The sequence below is a fragment of the Mytilus californianus genome, unplaced genomic scaffold, assembly GCF_021869535.1.
Source record: "Mytilus californianus isolate M0D057914Y unplaced genomic scaffold, xbMytCali1.0.p SCAF_5, whole genome shotgun sequence".
NCBI lineage: Eukaryota > Metazoa > Mollusca > Bivalvia > Mytilida > Mytilidae > Mytilus > Mytilus californianus.
The window spans coordinates 102,779,609-102,794,810 of NW_026262701.1; the positions used below are offsets into that span (position 1 = coordinate 102,779,609).

The 15,202-nt window shown below is 32.1% G+C and overlaps 1 protein-coding gene across 1 annotated transcript in view; it reads right to left on the bottom strand.

The window, feature by feature from the left end:
- LOC127702840 (dynein axonemal assembly factor 8-like) overlaps positions 1 to 15,202 on the bottom strand; it is an 82,619-nt gene that overhangs the window by 52,808 nt on the left and 14,609 nt on the right. The window contains exons 2-6 of the mRNA XM_052207143.1: positions 3,899 to 4,065; positions 2,623 to 3,241; positions 1,679 to 1,798; positions 1,074 to 1,244; positions 304 to 402 (exon numbers count right to left, since the gene is read on the bottom strand). Coding sequence (XP_052063103.1) covers positions 304 to 402; positions 1,074 to 1,244; positions 1,679 to 1,798; positions 2,623 to 3,241; positions 3,899 to 4,042 — 1,153 coding nt within the window. The 5' untranslated portion in view covers positions 4,043 to 4,065. The remainder of the gene's footprint in view (positions 1 to 303; positions 403 to 1,073; positions 1,245 to 1,678; positions 1,799 to 2,622; positions 3,242 to 3,898; positions 4,066 to 15,202) is intronic.

Below are 15,202 nucleotides of genomic sequence, written 5' to 3' on the forward strand. Positions count from 1 at the left end.
TCCTTGCAGTGAAGATTTTTAGTACTTCAAAGACTTGAATATAGTTTTTAAAGGGTTTAACTATTAGTTTTATATCTAAAATTTGATTTGTTGGTTTTATTGTGTAATTATGTAGTTTTGGGTATTTATTTTATATTACATATGGTGTGTTATTAAGTAGGAGTTAAGTTATTGTATGTTTGAATATTTCTAAAATTTATCTGGTGTTTTGACTAGTTTTTAAGTTTTTGTGTAAGTACTGAATGACTAAGTGGGTAGTTTAAGATACATGTTTAACTATCTTTAAGTGTATTATAAAATTACCTGGTGGTTTTGTGGTTGGTTTAACAGTTGGTGTAATAATTCTAACAGGCATATCATTCGTGTTGGTACCACAACTAGATGTCTGCTTTTTCTCTGGCTCTATTGATTAAAAACAACATTAAACATCTAATTCAATAATTCATGCTCCACGCTTTTGTTTACAAATAACTCTTTTAATCTTGGTATATATTTTTAAGCTGAAATGCAATCTATTCTATAGAAAGAAAATGTCTAATATGGGCATAATGCATCTTCCGATTTTTGTTTTATTTCATAGAGCAAATCTTTCCAAAAAAAAAAAGAAGATTTAAGTGCTATATGGGAAAAAAATATAGAGCACTTTTAAGATACATTTAGCTAAGTGTTAATTTTATTACAGACTCGAGTCAACTAAAAGCTCCATGAAGCCTACAGTGTCCACCTGGTATTTTTGCAATAATTTGATACAATGCAATAGTAGTTCAGTGGTTGTCGTTGGTTCATGTCTGTCATATTTGTTATTTGTTAATTGTTTTGTTATAAATTAGGCCGTCAGTTTTCTCAATTGAATTGTTTCACATATTTCATGTTGGGGCCTTTTATAGCCGACTATACGGTATATTTTTTTCTCATTGTTGAAGGCCGTACGGTTGCCCATAATTGCTTACATCCACTTTTTTTGAACTTTGGTGTATAGTTGTCTCATTGGCAATCATACCTCATCTCCTTATTTTTATAATAAAAATATTTGTGTTGAATGGAAATGTGCTTTAAACATATATTATACATGCCTGGCTGTGATTGAGGAATAGGTTTCCACTTATTAATGACTGGAGGAACCTCTTCTATAATCTGTTGTTGTTTAACCCCAGTCATAGGACAGACATCAGTCAAATCTTCTCCAGATACTCTGGTGGATATTAGTGCTAATCTTTGTATCAATGACAAATTCTGATTTTGTTCTGTTAGAAATATACATATACAATTCAAAAACTCTGCTTTCGAAGTCATAATCACATTATTTTTTATAAACGATAAAGTCAATGTACAAACACATGTAAACTTAAGAGAATACATTATGGTATGCTTTATACGATTCTAAAAAACTTCTTTTATTTACAACTTTATATTTTTTTCAGACAGCTGGACTGTTCAAGTTACTTTACCAGCATATTAAGTTCTGTATTTTTTTTATGATAATCTAAAACAAAACATGCTTTACCATTTTGTTTGCTCCTGTTTCCTAAATTTGTGTGTGAATTTGTTTTCTGTATAAAGTATCTTTTAAGGTTTTATAAACCCACAAATGAATTTTGTATGCTATTTTCAAGTTACATCAGTACGAATATTCTTAATTCCATACAATTTTAAAAACTCATCAGTTTAAATTAATTACCATTATTGTCTATTTGATTTCCTTCCCCTGCAGCATACAAAGCCTCTAATCTTTGCTGATTTGATCTGTTGATTGGAGGGGCAAACTGATTATCTTCATTTAACTGGTTCAATAATGTATCTGAAATAAACATCTATCTTTATAATATATATCTGAAATAATTCATAGAGAAATCATAAATGTGTCTGTCAAAATTTATAAGGAAATCATTATTAAAAAAGTATCTAAAAAAGTTGATAAAGAACAATTTTTAGTAAGATATCCAGTAATACAATTCACAATTGTTTCTTTCTTATAAAATCAATTACATCTTTTAATCTGCTTGATAATCACATATTTTGGGAAAAGGAATTGTACTTAAGATTCCTATCTGTGTTAAACATAACGTATATAATCATGATACTAGAATGTTTCAGAATTGAAAAAAAAAAACCCTAAAAAACTTGCTTTTGAAAGTTTAAAAATGTTGTTTACTATTAAATTTTAAATATTGAATATCACCTTCAATTCAGATCAAAATAAGATAATTGGACATGTTGAAGAGCCCAAAAAAACTTATAATTTTAAGGTAACAAGAATGTGTCCATAGCACACGGATGCCCCACTCGCACTATCATTTTCTATGTTCAGTGGACCGTGAAATTGGGGTCAAAACTCTAATTTGGCATTAAAATTAGAACGATCATATCATAGGGAACATGTGTACTAAGTTTCAAGTTGATTGGACTTCAAATTCATCAAAAACTACCTTGACCAAAAACTTTAACCTGAAGTGGGACAGACAGACAGACGAATGGACGGACGGACGGACTAATGAACGGACGCACAGACCGAAAAACATAATGCCCCTAGGTGGGGCATAAAAATGATATGATACCATGCATACTTGAAACAGTTTTTAAAGATTTACTTTTACGTAGGTACCAGACAGAGTTTGTAACTACCTATATTAGAAGGATCAAATCCTGGAGGTACTAATGTAGGAGCTCTAGGTGACAGTATGCTATGAGCTAGTTCTCTCTCTTCATCTCGTCGTACTTCCTTCCTCAACATACTATTCATTCTCTTATCCCCTACATCTATAGCTTCCCATGTAGAACTTTTCTTTTTCTCTGTCTCAGCTGTTGATTCTCTTTCATGTTTTTCATATGAATCCTGCATCTGATTATTCAGCAGTTCGTTTTCCATATTTTTCAAAGCTTCATTTATATTTAAACCCTCCCCATCATCAGGACCACAGCCTACATCATGTAAGGTGACCTCTTGTTTACCAGGGGAAGTAACTTCAGGACGATTCTCAGCTTCCATAACTATTTCAGTCCAGCTTGAAACTGTTTTAGTTGGAACTGGTTTAGGTGAGGATTTCATCACTGCACCTTGTTGGAGCTGAAAAGCTAGATCATTGTCATATATATCTGCTAAATCAGCAGCTTCAAAAGAGACACCACTTAAAGAAATAACATCTGGATCTTCAAGGCTTGTATCCATATCTTTGTCATCGTCAAATATCGACGATTTTAAATTTCTGTGAAAAATGATTGGTTCTTCATTATCAGAACTCACCTGTAAAAAGCAGATAAGATATTACAAAAAAACAATGCATAAATTAGTTTTCACTTAACATACTTAATACTGTTATGTATTAATTATCAAGATTTTGTTTGTCATAGTGGGTTATCATTTTCATGTTTCACAATTCTTTTATCATGTTTATATTGTGACATACCTAGTGTATTTATTACTTTTATTATACAGTTTTTCAAGGGTATTTACAGTTTCACTCTTTGAATCACTATGAAAATATCAAACAAAAAACAAATAAGTAAATTTGTATAAAACTTGAATTCATACTTTTGCAGCCAGTAAAAAGACATGAATTTCTTTAAAATATTTCCTCAGATACTTTTTACTGTTTTTATATGTAGCTTATAAAAAATCCTATGTTTTTTTTTATTTTAAAGTTAGATGGCACATCTGAAAGTAAAATTGGGGCAGTATTTTGTTTTTAGTGTTTAAAATACATTATCAAAATGTTAATAAGAGCTGTTCAATTAAAACACACATGGTACCCAGGGAAGGATCTTTCAGATTGGGTAACCACCTATAGATTTTCACATGCATTTTCTTTTTACAAGGACACCAACCAAGTTAGTTGGTCAGTGGAACAACAATAAATAAAAAATTCAATTTTGTGTTATTCCCATGAGAAAAAGTTCTTACATCTGATAGGTCAAAATCAATGGACGGTAGATTTTTCTCCACTTCGGCAAAGATGTCATCTAACTTAGGTTTGAGTTGTGACTGTCCTAGAAGTGACGGCATCCTGACATCACTGTCACCTCCGCCATCATCACTTAACTCCATGATTGTATTACTTATTGATCAATCTGGAAAAAAGACAAATAATCAGCTATATTGGTAAAACATGCTATGAAAATTTAACTCAATTGAGGTTCAATTTCTATTCATACAATTCATACAATAATGAAATTAAATAGTAACACCATAAATGATAATTAAAAACATGAAAAAGAACTACTTATGTCCTTTTTTTTAAAAATCAAATCCGAAAGGAACAGATACCTTGCTTATCATTTTCTATAAGTATAATGAGTCTGTGGGGGGAAATTTCCAATAATTTAGATGAATTTCATATTCCTTAATGTCCATTTTGTGCCCTTATTTTTTCGATGGATTATTTCTATAAGAAATGAAACCATGGTTCAAAGTTCATTCTATGCCCATATATATGAATAAACAATGAATAACTTAAACGAAAACTGTTCGCAAAGAATGATAAATACAACCTGCTTAGACTTTTTTGTTAGATCCAAATACCTATTTTATGAAATGATTTTTCTCAGTATTAAAAGGCATTTCAATTTAGATTTCTATTATAATTTATAATATCAGGATGGCCTACCGATATGGGAATCTTAATGTCTATTTCTTACAATCTACACAGTTTGAGGGATAATAGCACTCAATGTATTCTACAATTTATCTGTCCCTGTTGGACTGTTCTGTATGAAATTCTTACAAACATGGCATGCAAAACATTTTAATGTTAAATTTCTTCAAATCACAGATATGTAATTGGCTAGGAACAACCTTTCTATATATGTTCACTTTGGAATTTGGCCAGATATCTGAATTAAACATTATGGGGTAGGTATGATATGTTGTGGGCTTAGGAGTGAAAACATAAAACTTTTAGTATCTGCAGTACAAATGTACTAATAATTGCATGAATTATTAACGTTCCTCACCAATCAAAATTACATCGCATTCTAATCAGTATTGCTTACCTTGCATTAAATTAATTGTGGTCCCCCTTCAATGTATATATGTTATGTGAGCTATCTTATTTTGCAAATGACCTATGTATTTGCACATATATATAATGTACTAGATTTTGACAGGTTCCACTGGAAGTGTGCCAGGTAAACTTTTAACATATGTTAAGGTTTAAAAAGTCAAAAAAACAACATATTGATTTTGAATAAATGATATACCAATTTGATTTAATCCAAAGTTATCCTTATCTCTGGATAATTTGATATAAAAAGAAAAAGCCATAATTAAACATGGAGTCTTGGGATGGTGAAAAGTTTATTAACATTTTCAATTGCACACTGTATTAAATATATCTATCTAACTTTTTAACTGGAAAGTTAAATTTCAACATCATGATACATGCTTGCTAAACTTTTAAAACTGAATAGTGCTACATCATGTACATTCTATCAGAAACAGCATATCATTACTTAACTAGAGAATGAGATACTGCGAGTAAACTTTGAAAGCTCACAAAATTATACCACTGCCCCTTATTTGCTATGGGAAACCTGAGTCTATGATTTGCTATAGGAAACACCAAAAATTATTTGGACATGTTTGACAAAAATAGAAAATAGAAGGTGCACAACAATGTAATTATATGCAGGGGTCACCACACCAGGCGAAGTGAGCGACATAGTCACACTAGGACTCCTCACTCGCTCTAGAGAAGCTCCAGGCAGAAGTTTATGTTGTCCTTGATTTTCAGTAAAATTCCCCAATGTCGCCTCCTGATTTTTGAAAAATTCTTGATCCAAACGTAAACGACCCGATAGTTGACGATATACAAAACATGTTATCCCTGAATTCAGAACTGATTTGTTTGCGGTATAATACTCCAACATTAAAATTGCTTGACAGGATGTACTATGAGCAAGAAACAAGAAAAAAACTTGATTTTGCGATGTTTGTTTATTGTCCACCATCATTGTTATTGAAATTGTAGAGGGCGCCCTTTTATCTTTTCAAAACTCTTATCATTTACCTAATCCGTATTAATATGCAATTTTAATTTTTATTATCTTATATTTACTGATAGATATCAAAAGTTTTCCCTGAAGTCTCCCTGTTGGGGCATCACTTCTCCCAGAAGTCTCCCTGTTGGGTCTTCACTTCTCCCTGTTTGGCTGCCAGGGAGAAGTCACTTCTCCCTATAATTCTGAAGTGTGGTGACCCCTGTATATGGTTAAGATTGTAAGAAAGTTTCAACAAATTGTACTAAAGGGGCTTAGGGTCAGTTGCTGATACAAAATGGGTACCCACTAAATAAAACATTGGCAAAGTACATCATGTATATGATTAGCTAAGGAAAATCAAACATGATTTGGACCAAACATAATGGCTTCACATGGTTAAGATTGTGAAAAAGTTTCAATAAATTGTAATATAGGGTTTAATAGGAGGATTTGTTGATAAAAATGGATAACCCCAAATACGTACAGCAATGGCAAATTCCATGGTTTGATAAGGGAAACTCCCTAAAAAAAAACCACATGCAGTGCAGAGGCCTGGAACTTTCAAAAACTGTAAATCCAGGGAAATATAACCAATAAATGTTTATTATTCAAATAAAATTATATGCTTCAGGAATGACTTCTTCTGGTGGCAGGTCCAAGTGAAGCTAAATATCAGAAAAAGGAAAATCCAAATTTATGTTTGAAATGGTTTTCTTTAGACAGTTTCCCTCAGACCTTAGGGGCAAGCCCATGGATATGTTCACTAGGATACACTCTCTATGCTGGCTACATTAAGCTGTGCCTTTCAGCATCCTTACATGTAGGTCATGGCAGTCAAAAAAAAAGGAGGAAAAATTGTCAAAATTTTGTGTTTTTTTGCACCAGGTGGTGGCCAATTTTGGGCTAGCAAATAACAATGATAAATCAAGGGTACTCAAATTTCACAGATCATACTATAGAACTATTGACAAGTCAATTTTTTTTCAAACTGGAAATAAGCTTTTAATAGAAATTTAGAAAAAAAATATATTTTATTGGAACAAGCAAACAAATACCATGAGAGGTACATTTTTTGTTTTTTGTCATGTCATTGTAAGTTTGTTTTCGACTTTTATGAGTTTGAAAGTAACTTTGGTATCTTTCGCCTCTCTTGTACATATTCACATAAGTACAACTGCATAGACAGTATATGAATGTGGAACTTCAAAATATGTACAATATGCCTATTTTTAAACATTAAGTGACAATTTGATCATTTAAGTAAGAATCGGTCTACCTCGCAAAATCTTGTTAGGCACTACAGCAATGGGCAGTATACTATCCATATCTGTATATATATATATAGGAATCGTTCAGTATACAGACATGCATAGTTTACTGCACATTGCCGGTATAAATTTAACACACAAATTGTAAATCACCAACGTAAATTAATAATTTAATACATTAAATAATAAAATGCTCCGCAGGGCGCAGCTTGATACGACCGCAGAGGTCGAACCCTGAACAGTTGGGGCAAGTATGGACACAACATTCAAGCTTGATACAGCTCTGAATTTGGATTGTGATTAAATATTTGACACAGCATAGGTTTCTGACACAGAATGAATGTGGTCTAAGAACTTAAAAATTTTAAATTGGACATTCACCTATTATGGTCCAATATCCAAAATCTAAATACATGGTTAGATTCAGCATATCAAAGAACCCCAAGAATTCAATTTTTGATGAAATCAAACAAAGTTTAATTTTGGACCCTTTTGACCTCAATGTGGACAAAGTTGATAACGGGGCCCAAAAATCTAAATACATGGTTAGATTCAGCATATCAAAGAACCCCATATATTCAATTTTTGTTGAAATCAAACAAAGTTTAATTTTGGACCCCGATTTGGACCAACTTGAAATCTGGGCCCATAATCAAAAATCTAAATACATGTTTAGATTCAGCATATCAAAGAACACTAAAAATTCAATTTTTGTTAAAATCAAACTAAGTTTAATTTTGGACCCTTTGGACCTTAATGTAGACCAATTTGAAAACGGAACCAAAAATTAAGAATCTAAATACACGGTTAGATTCGGCAAATCAAAGAACCCCAATAATTCAATTTTTGATGAAATCAAACAAAGTTAAATTTTGGACCCTTTGGACCTCAATGTGGACCAATTTAAAAATAGGGCCCAAAATCCAAAAACTTAATACACGGTTATATTCAGCATATTAAAGAACCCCAAGAATTCAAGAATAAAACCCCATTGAAATTGATCAAGAAATAAGCAATTTATAAGAAGTATCTTCTTTTGCACAATACTGTGCAATTGAATATTTCTTGCTATTGCGCAATACTGTACAATTGACAATTTCTTGCTATTGCGCAATATTGTGCTATTGGATATTTCTTGCTATTGCGCAATACTGTGCAATTGAAGATTTCTTGCTATTGCGCAATACTGTGCAATTGAAGATTTCTTGCTATTGTGCAATACTGTGCAATTGAAAATTTCTTGCTATTGCACAATACTTATTATATAAAAATTTACACATCCTGTTTGGTGTGTATCTCCTACCATATCATTATTATTTGCTTTTAAATATAAATCAGAAATAACCAACTTAAAATGGAAAATTTTAAAAGAAAAAAAAAGGAAAAAAAGAAAAAAAAAGAAAAAAAAAAAAATCCCCCCCCCAAATATTTTGAACCCCCTTATGATTCATCACCCCCAAACTCAATCCCAGCCTTCCCTTTGTGGTATGGTACCTTGCAGTACAATTTCAGAGAGATCCATACACTTGAACACAAGTTATTGTCTTGAAACTAGAAAAATGCTTATTTTTGGCCCCTTTTTGGCCCCCAATTCCTAAACGTTTCAGGCAATTACCCCCGAACTCAATTCCAGCTTTCCCTTTGTGATATGAAACCTTGTAGTACAATTTCAGAAATATCCAAACACTTACACACAAGTTATTGTCATGAAACTAGAAAAATGCTGGTTTTTTTGCCCCTTTTTTGGCCCCTAATTCCTAAAATTTTGAGGCAATTACCCCCCAAAATCAATTACAGCCTTCCCTTTGTGATATGGAACCTTGTGGTACAATGTCAGAGAGATCCATACACTTACACACAAGTTATTGTCTGAAAGTTACAAAAATGCTTGTTTTTGGCCCCTTTTTGGCCCCTAATTCCTTAACTGTTGGTACCATAACCCCCAAAATCAATCCCAACCTTCCTTTCGTGGTATTGAACCTTATGGTAAAATTTCATGGAGATCCATTCACTTAAACTAAAGTTAGAGTGCGAAAACCAATGTGTCTTCGGACGACGACGACGATGACGACGACGACGACGCCAACGTCATACCAATATACGACCAAAAAATTTTTAATTTTTGCGGTCGTATAAAAAGGAAATACGAGAAACCAATTATATTGCAATGATTAAAAAAATATATATCCCCTAACCCTTCCTTGTGGATTAAACAACAGCTTGAGCATTGGCTTCATTGTATGATTGTTTCGTGTTTTAGCTTCATAAATATATAACATCAAAAACACAACATGAAAATGGTCAAACATGTTAAAACAACAATCTGTTAATTTTTAAGTGATATGAGTTTATATATATATATTGATATTAAGCATAAAATGATAACGGATCAAGCCATTTTTATAGAATATTGAGAAAACTAAAAACAACAAGCCTATTTATCAATTTTATTGTTAATTCAAACTGTTTAATAACATGTGGTTAGTGCCTGTTCCAGGGGGGCATTGACATGATAGAGGACATACCCCCCTTTGATTGCCCACAAAAAAAAAAATAATATTATGTTTTTCATGATTTAATGATTTTTTAGCATAAAATTGTCCTAAATATTTTCAGAAAATAATCCTATTATTATATATAATAAGTCTATTACTTTGAGATATATATCATTTTTACACAATAAAAGTAAAATTCAACTTAATAAATTCCATTTGTGTGTCATTTATGCAAGTTCCCATCAATTCTGAACACTGGCAGACTTAATTATTCAAACTTGATCCAGGACTGCATAAGGTTATACAATGCTCATGCTTTGTGTACGGTACCTTTGTAGTTATAAATATTCTTATCAAAATAAATAACTTTATTGTTTAAAATTTATAACATATAAATAATAGTTATCAACCTTTTGAATAATTATGTCCCCCATATTGTTATACAAGGAACTTACATACAAGACACACAAATGGAATTCCTGCAGTTAAATTGTAATTTTATTAACTAATTAAGTAAACTCACAAATATCTAAATTTAGTTCACATTTATCAATAAATATGATAAAAGCCGGTCTCACTAATTAGCCACCAAGCATCAAGAAGATGAAAATTATTTATTTCAAAGTATGATGTATCATCCTTTAATAATCTGATTATACTAATTGTCCATATACATTGTTTGTATAGAACAGAGAATAATGGCATTACAAATTAAAGAATAAAGAGATGATCCCATCCATAAACAAAACACTCTACATAAATATTGATTCATTCAATTATACACCATGCTGTAAACTGTATATATGTAACACTCCCAAACGTGTCCATCCCCCCAAACGTGTCCGATCCCCCCAAACATGTCTATTTCCCCCAAACGTGTCCTTAAAGTTGATATCGCCCAAACGTGTCCGATTTCAAAACCCCCAAACGTGTCCGATAATTGTTATTCGCCAAAACGTGTCCACTTTAAAACGCCGGAACGTCTGAAAACTTTAAGCGCTATTATATTCTCAGTTACGTCTATAACATTTACGGCAATTCCATAATAGGGGACATTGAAGATGTCGGGTTTTTGTTGGATCCTAAATAAGATAAAAGCCGCATTCAAAAGACATTAATCCTGGAGTATATATTTTGGGCACAATTACCAGAAATTAAAAAGGAACAGAGTTAAAAGAAGAACATTAAAAATGTATTAGCATTAGTTTGTTCAACGCCAGTTGTTTATATGTATGCAAGATTGATTATCAACATATACATAATTCTTGACTGTTGCTTGCTTAATTTCTAGTGGCAAGTATTTGATGCATATTTAGAGCGAACATCAACATTACTTTAGTACAGTTAAATTAATCGTTTACTCAGTAAATTATTTTGTACTAATAAACTGCAGTGATGTCTTACTATATTAATCATGTAAGAGGATAATGTACGACTGGCTTCCTGCAGCGGTGTTTTCCAATTTTTTTCAACAGTTCTGATTTTTTAAAAGCTCTTGAAATCATAAACTTGTTTTCAGGTTTAATATTATAAATTTGGGGTTTCGAACATCACTTAAAGACACACAAACAAGAGACATTACGTCCAGTTGCAAATATTTCATGCATTTTTAGGACGACAACATATTAACAATAAACATTATTGGTAAGTTCTTTAATGAGAGACGGAAGACTATTTCCCGGGACTTTAGGATTGTAACATTTTTATGACGGGAATTTGGGATTGGGCCTAAATTTGTACGGTTATTATGAATTTACACTGTACGGTTATTAGGAATTTACACTAATCGGGACTCAGAATTAGATAATAATTTTTGGGAGCGGAGAAAGACCACTTTATGTTTACAGGGCTTCAGTATAACAATCTTTTATTCCCCTTTATATAATAGAGGCCGTTTAAAATTAAAGTTGGGGAAATTCTAACTGCCACTAGATAATAAGGGTATATGTATAGGCACAAAAATGGTTGCCTTGATGCATACCATCGACGGCACCCTGAAAGAGTTGTTACAAGGATTTTAATGTACAGATAGTGGGCATTCTCCCTATACAGGAGGTATCTGATTCAATATCCACATTATTACCTATAGACATTGCTGCATACTTTTACACCCCGCCCAACCAAACGGAGGCCCCATTTTGGCACGGGTTATACTGTTTGTTTGATAAAGACCTAAAGGACTATATTTCAATTTGCAATGAAATAGTAAAAGGAGTATATGAAAGAGCAATAACCATGCAAATAATGGGAACACGTTTGGACATTTTTATGATATGGACACGATTGAGCTTTCAGAGAAAGAAGGAAAAGGTTAGGCTTCATATGGACACGTTTGTGAGATTGGACATGTTTGGGTGTTATTATAAAAATGGACACGATTGGGCGTTTATACAAATAACACGTATTGGTGCCCTTTTACATTTAGACATGTTTTGCAGTTCAGTGACGTCGTGTGGACACGTTTGGGGGAAAGGACACGTTTCTGAGTGTTACATATATACCAGGGCTCATACTACTTCAGAATCATAGGGAGAAGTGACTTCTCTTTTTGAAACTGAGAGGGAGAAGTGGTGAGATTTGAAAGAGAAGTGCTCGTTCACTCGCGGCGCTACAATGTTTGGTTTTTACTATAATACAAAGAGCCATCTGTATCTTATTTTTTGTTATATTGTTCAATTTGTACCTGGGTATACAATTAAAGTAACAGTTCAAATTCAAAGTTGTTTAATTTTATCATATTTAGTTGCACAATCATATTAGTCCTCATGTCAGAAAAATCAATTAATATCTGGCAATAATAAAAAAGATTTTTTTGTATATCAAAAAGGAAAAGGAAGTTGTTATATCAATTAAAATTCAATTAAAAACTACTCTGTTATCATGTTTATTCAATTAAGTATTTCTCATTAAATAGATATTTAAATTTAACAGTTTTATTTAACACAGTTAAGCTTGGACATAATATAATTATACATGTATTAGTGTTATAGTCCCAGAGTTGAGCAACTCATAATTTATAAATTGAAACAATGCATATACATGGAAATATATACATTAATCAAAAAGATCTAACCAAAAGTATGTTAATGCTTGTGGAATGCGCAATTTTTCCTTTTGGGATCAATTTTCTTCTGTCAGCTGTGCCATTCATGCGTCTGTAGTCATTATCGCAAGAATCCGGATTTCGGTCATAGCTGGTCCGTTTCCAAAGAAATCCCGACTCGGATCCGTAGTTGAACAATAATAATTTGCCCTAAAATTTAAATGGCGGACGAAGAAAAATTTACAAAAATAAACGATGTTTGACATGCTATTTGGAAGGGAATATGACGTTTTTAATGCAATATAAGGATAACCAATTTACTTCAGGCAAATTTCATCACGTTCTAATGAAGTAACAAGCTTATTTTGCCGAAAGTTAGAATGATTTGATATACGCTCTCAGTAACAACTGGGAACAGTATATCTAACGGGAAATGAATCTGATAGGCTTTTCAGTATAAAATTGATAAAATCTCGGACTCCACGAGACTTCGCGAGATTTATGGATTTTGGTGGCGTCTGATTGAAAAACTATCGGAACTGCTCAATAAATTAACCATCTAATCGTAAATAAATACAAGTTTTATCATAAAGTAGATATATTTTGTCATATAAAATGACCAAAATAAGTGTGATTTATTTGATGTGAAATGTTTTTGAATTTGGGAATGCAATCGGCGCCATTTTTGTATTACCCTGTTTCCTTCTGTATCATTTTGTGATAAAATGAATGCGATTTTAACAAATTTGAAGTGACAGAATACAAGTTTGATACACTGGCATCACTGCAAAACTAAATTGAATTATATTTTATTGATATTATCAGAAATTATTAGGATAATAGCGAGTACGTTTTTAACACATGTCCGTTTCCGTATCGTATCTTTATATCCTATGACCCGACGATAAAATCGGCTACAATTTGGTAGTGTCAAGTCCCATCAATATATATGTTCCTGGTAACAAGTACCGGAAGTCATATAAAAAATTGTCTTTATGAAAATAACATGCAACCAACTTTAAAATCAATGCTTTAACCTCTTTTCTAAAGAAAATAAATCGTTTATGTCTTTGAATTTCTTTACTTTCAAATGAAAAATTGCTGTTTCATCGACTTGGTAAATGTTGAATATTGCCGATGATGAAAGCGACTGAAAGCGAGTTTTGTGAACAACAGGGCGACTAGATTTTGCTTTTGACGGTCGGGCAAAGCGAAGTGACAGACAGGAAAGCGACTTTGTCGTCCCAGTCACCTGCTAGCGTGAGCCCTGCATACATGATATATATTATCGTAAACATATCCTTCATAATAAAAAAACTGTTTTTCTTGAACAAATAATTATTTTCTTCTATCTATGTATAATAAAATAATGAAAATACACATATATACATATTTTTACACTAGTCATTTTTGGGGCCCTTTATAGCTTGCTGTTCTGTGTGAGCCAAGGCTCGCTCCGTGTTGAATGCCTTACTTTGACCTATAATGGTTTACTTTTACAAATTGTGCCTTGGATGGAGAGTTGTCTCATTGGCACTCATACCGCATCTTCTTATATCTATGATATATATTAAAAAAAAAAAAAAAAACACACTTTAATGTTTCTATAATTATTTATTTGAAAGAATTACTATTAATATTTTTACCATTACAATAAGAAAATCAATAAAATATAAAAAAAATATATAATAATGAACTCAAAATCGTTAACTTTTTATTTTCTAACTTTTTTATTTTCCCGCATTTGCTCAGAAATCTTTTTCTATCTTCCCGTCTCATTTGTCAAGCGACTTTGAGTTAAATATAGGAAAGAGCAAGTTATTGTTTCCCGCAAATTTGTTGTTTTTGATTACCGAAAGAATACTGCCAGTTAAACAATTTGTGGTTTTAAAGATATAATTTATAACAATTTTATTTTAATAATTCTTTTTAATTTACTTTGTTTACATTGAAAAAACGTCAAAACTATAATCCCTAACAACAGGACCAACTTCGGAAACGTTTCCTTATTTCCGTTTCTTAAACAGTAATTGATACGTAGTTCGTCCACTTTCACAGGTAACACCTGCCTTATATTATTTCTTGACGCTTTGCTTTCTTGTCACTAAATTATTCTTCTTGTCGCTAATTAGTGAGACCCATAAAGCAGTATTATACCATATAAAATCAAGTTTTTGGTTAATATCTATCAGTTCTCAGGTTCATAATGAGTTTTTTGGGAGTCCTCGGAAAATCATTGAACCCAATTTGACTTGTTCCCTAAGCATGCTAAGGTGCAGGGGGTGGGGAGTGTAGGTATTGGGTCCATTCGCTCCCAACAAACCTTCGCACCCTACACGTTTGTACCCCACACGTTCGCATCCTAGGCTATTCTTATTTAGATACTGTTTTTTTTTTGATGTATTTATCAAAATATTAAAACT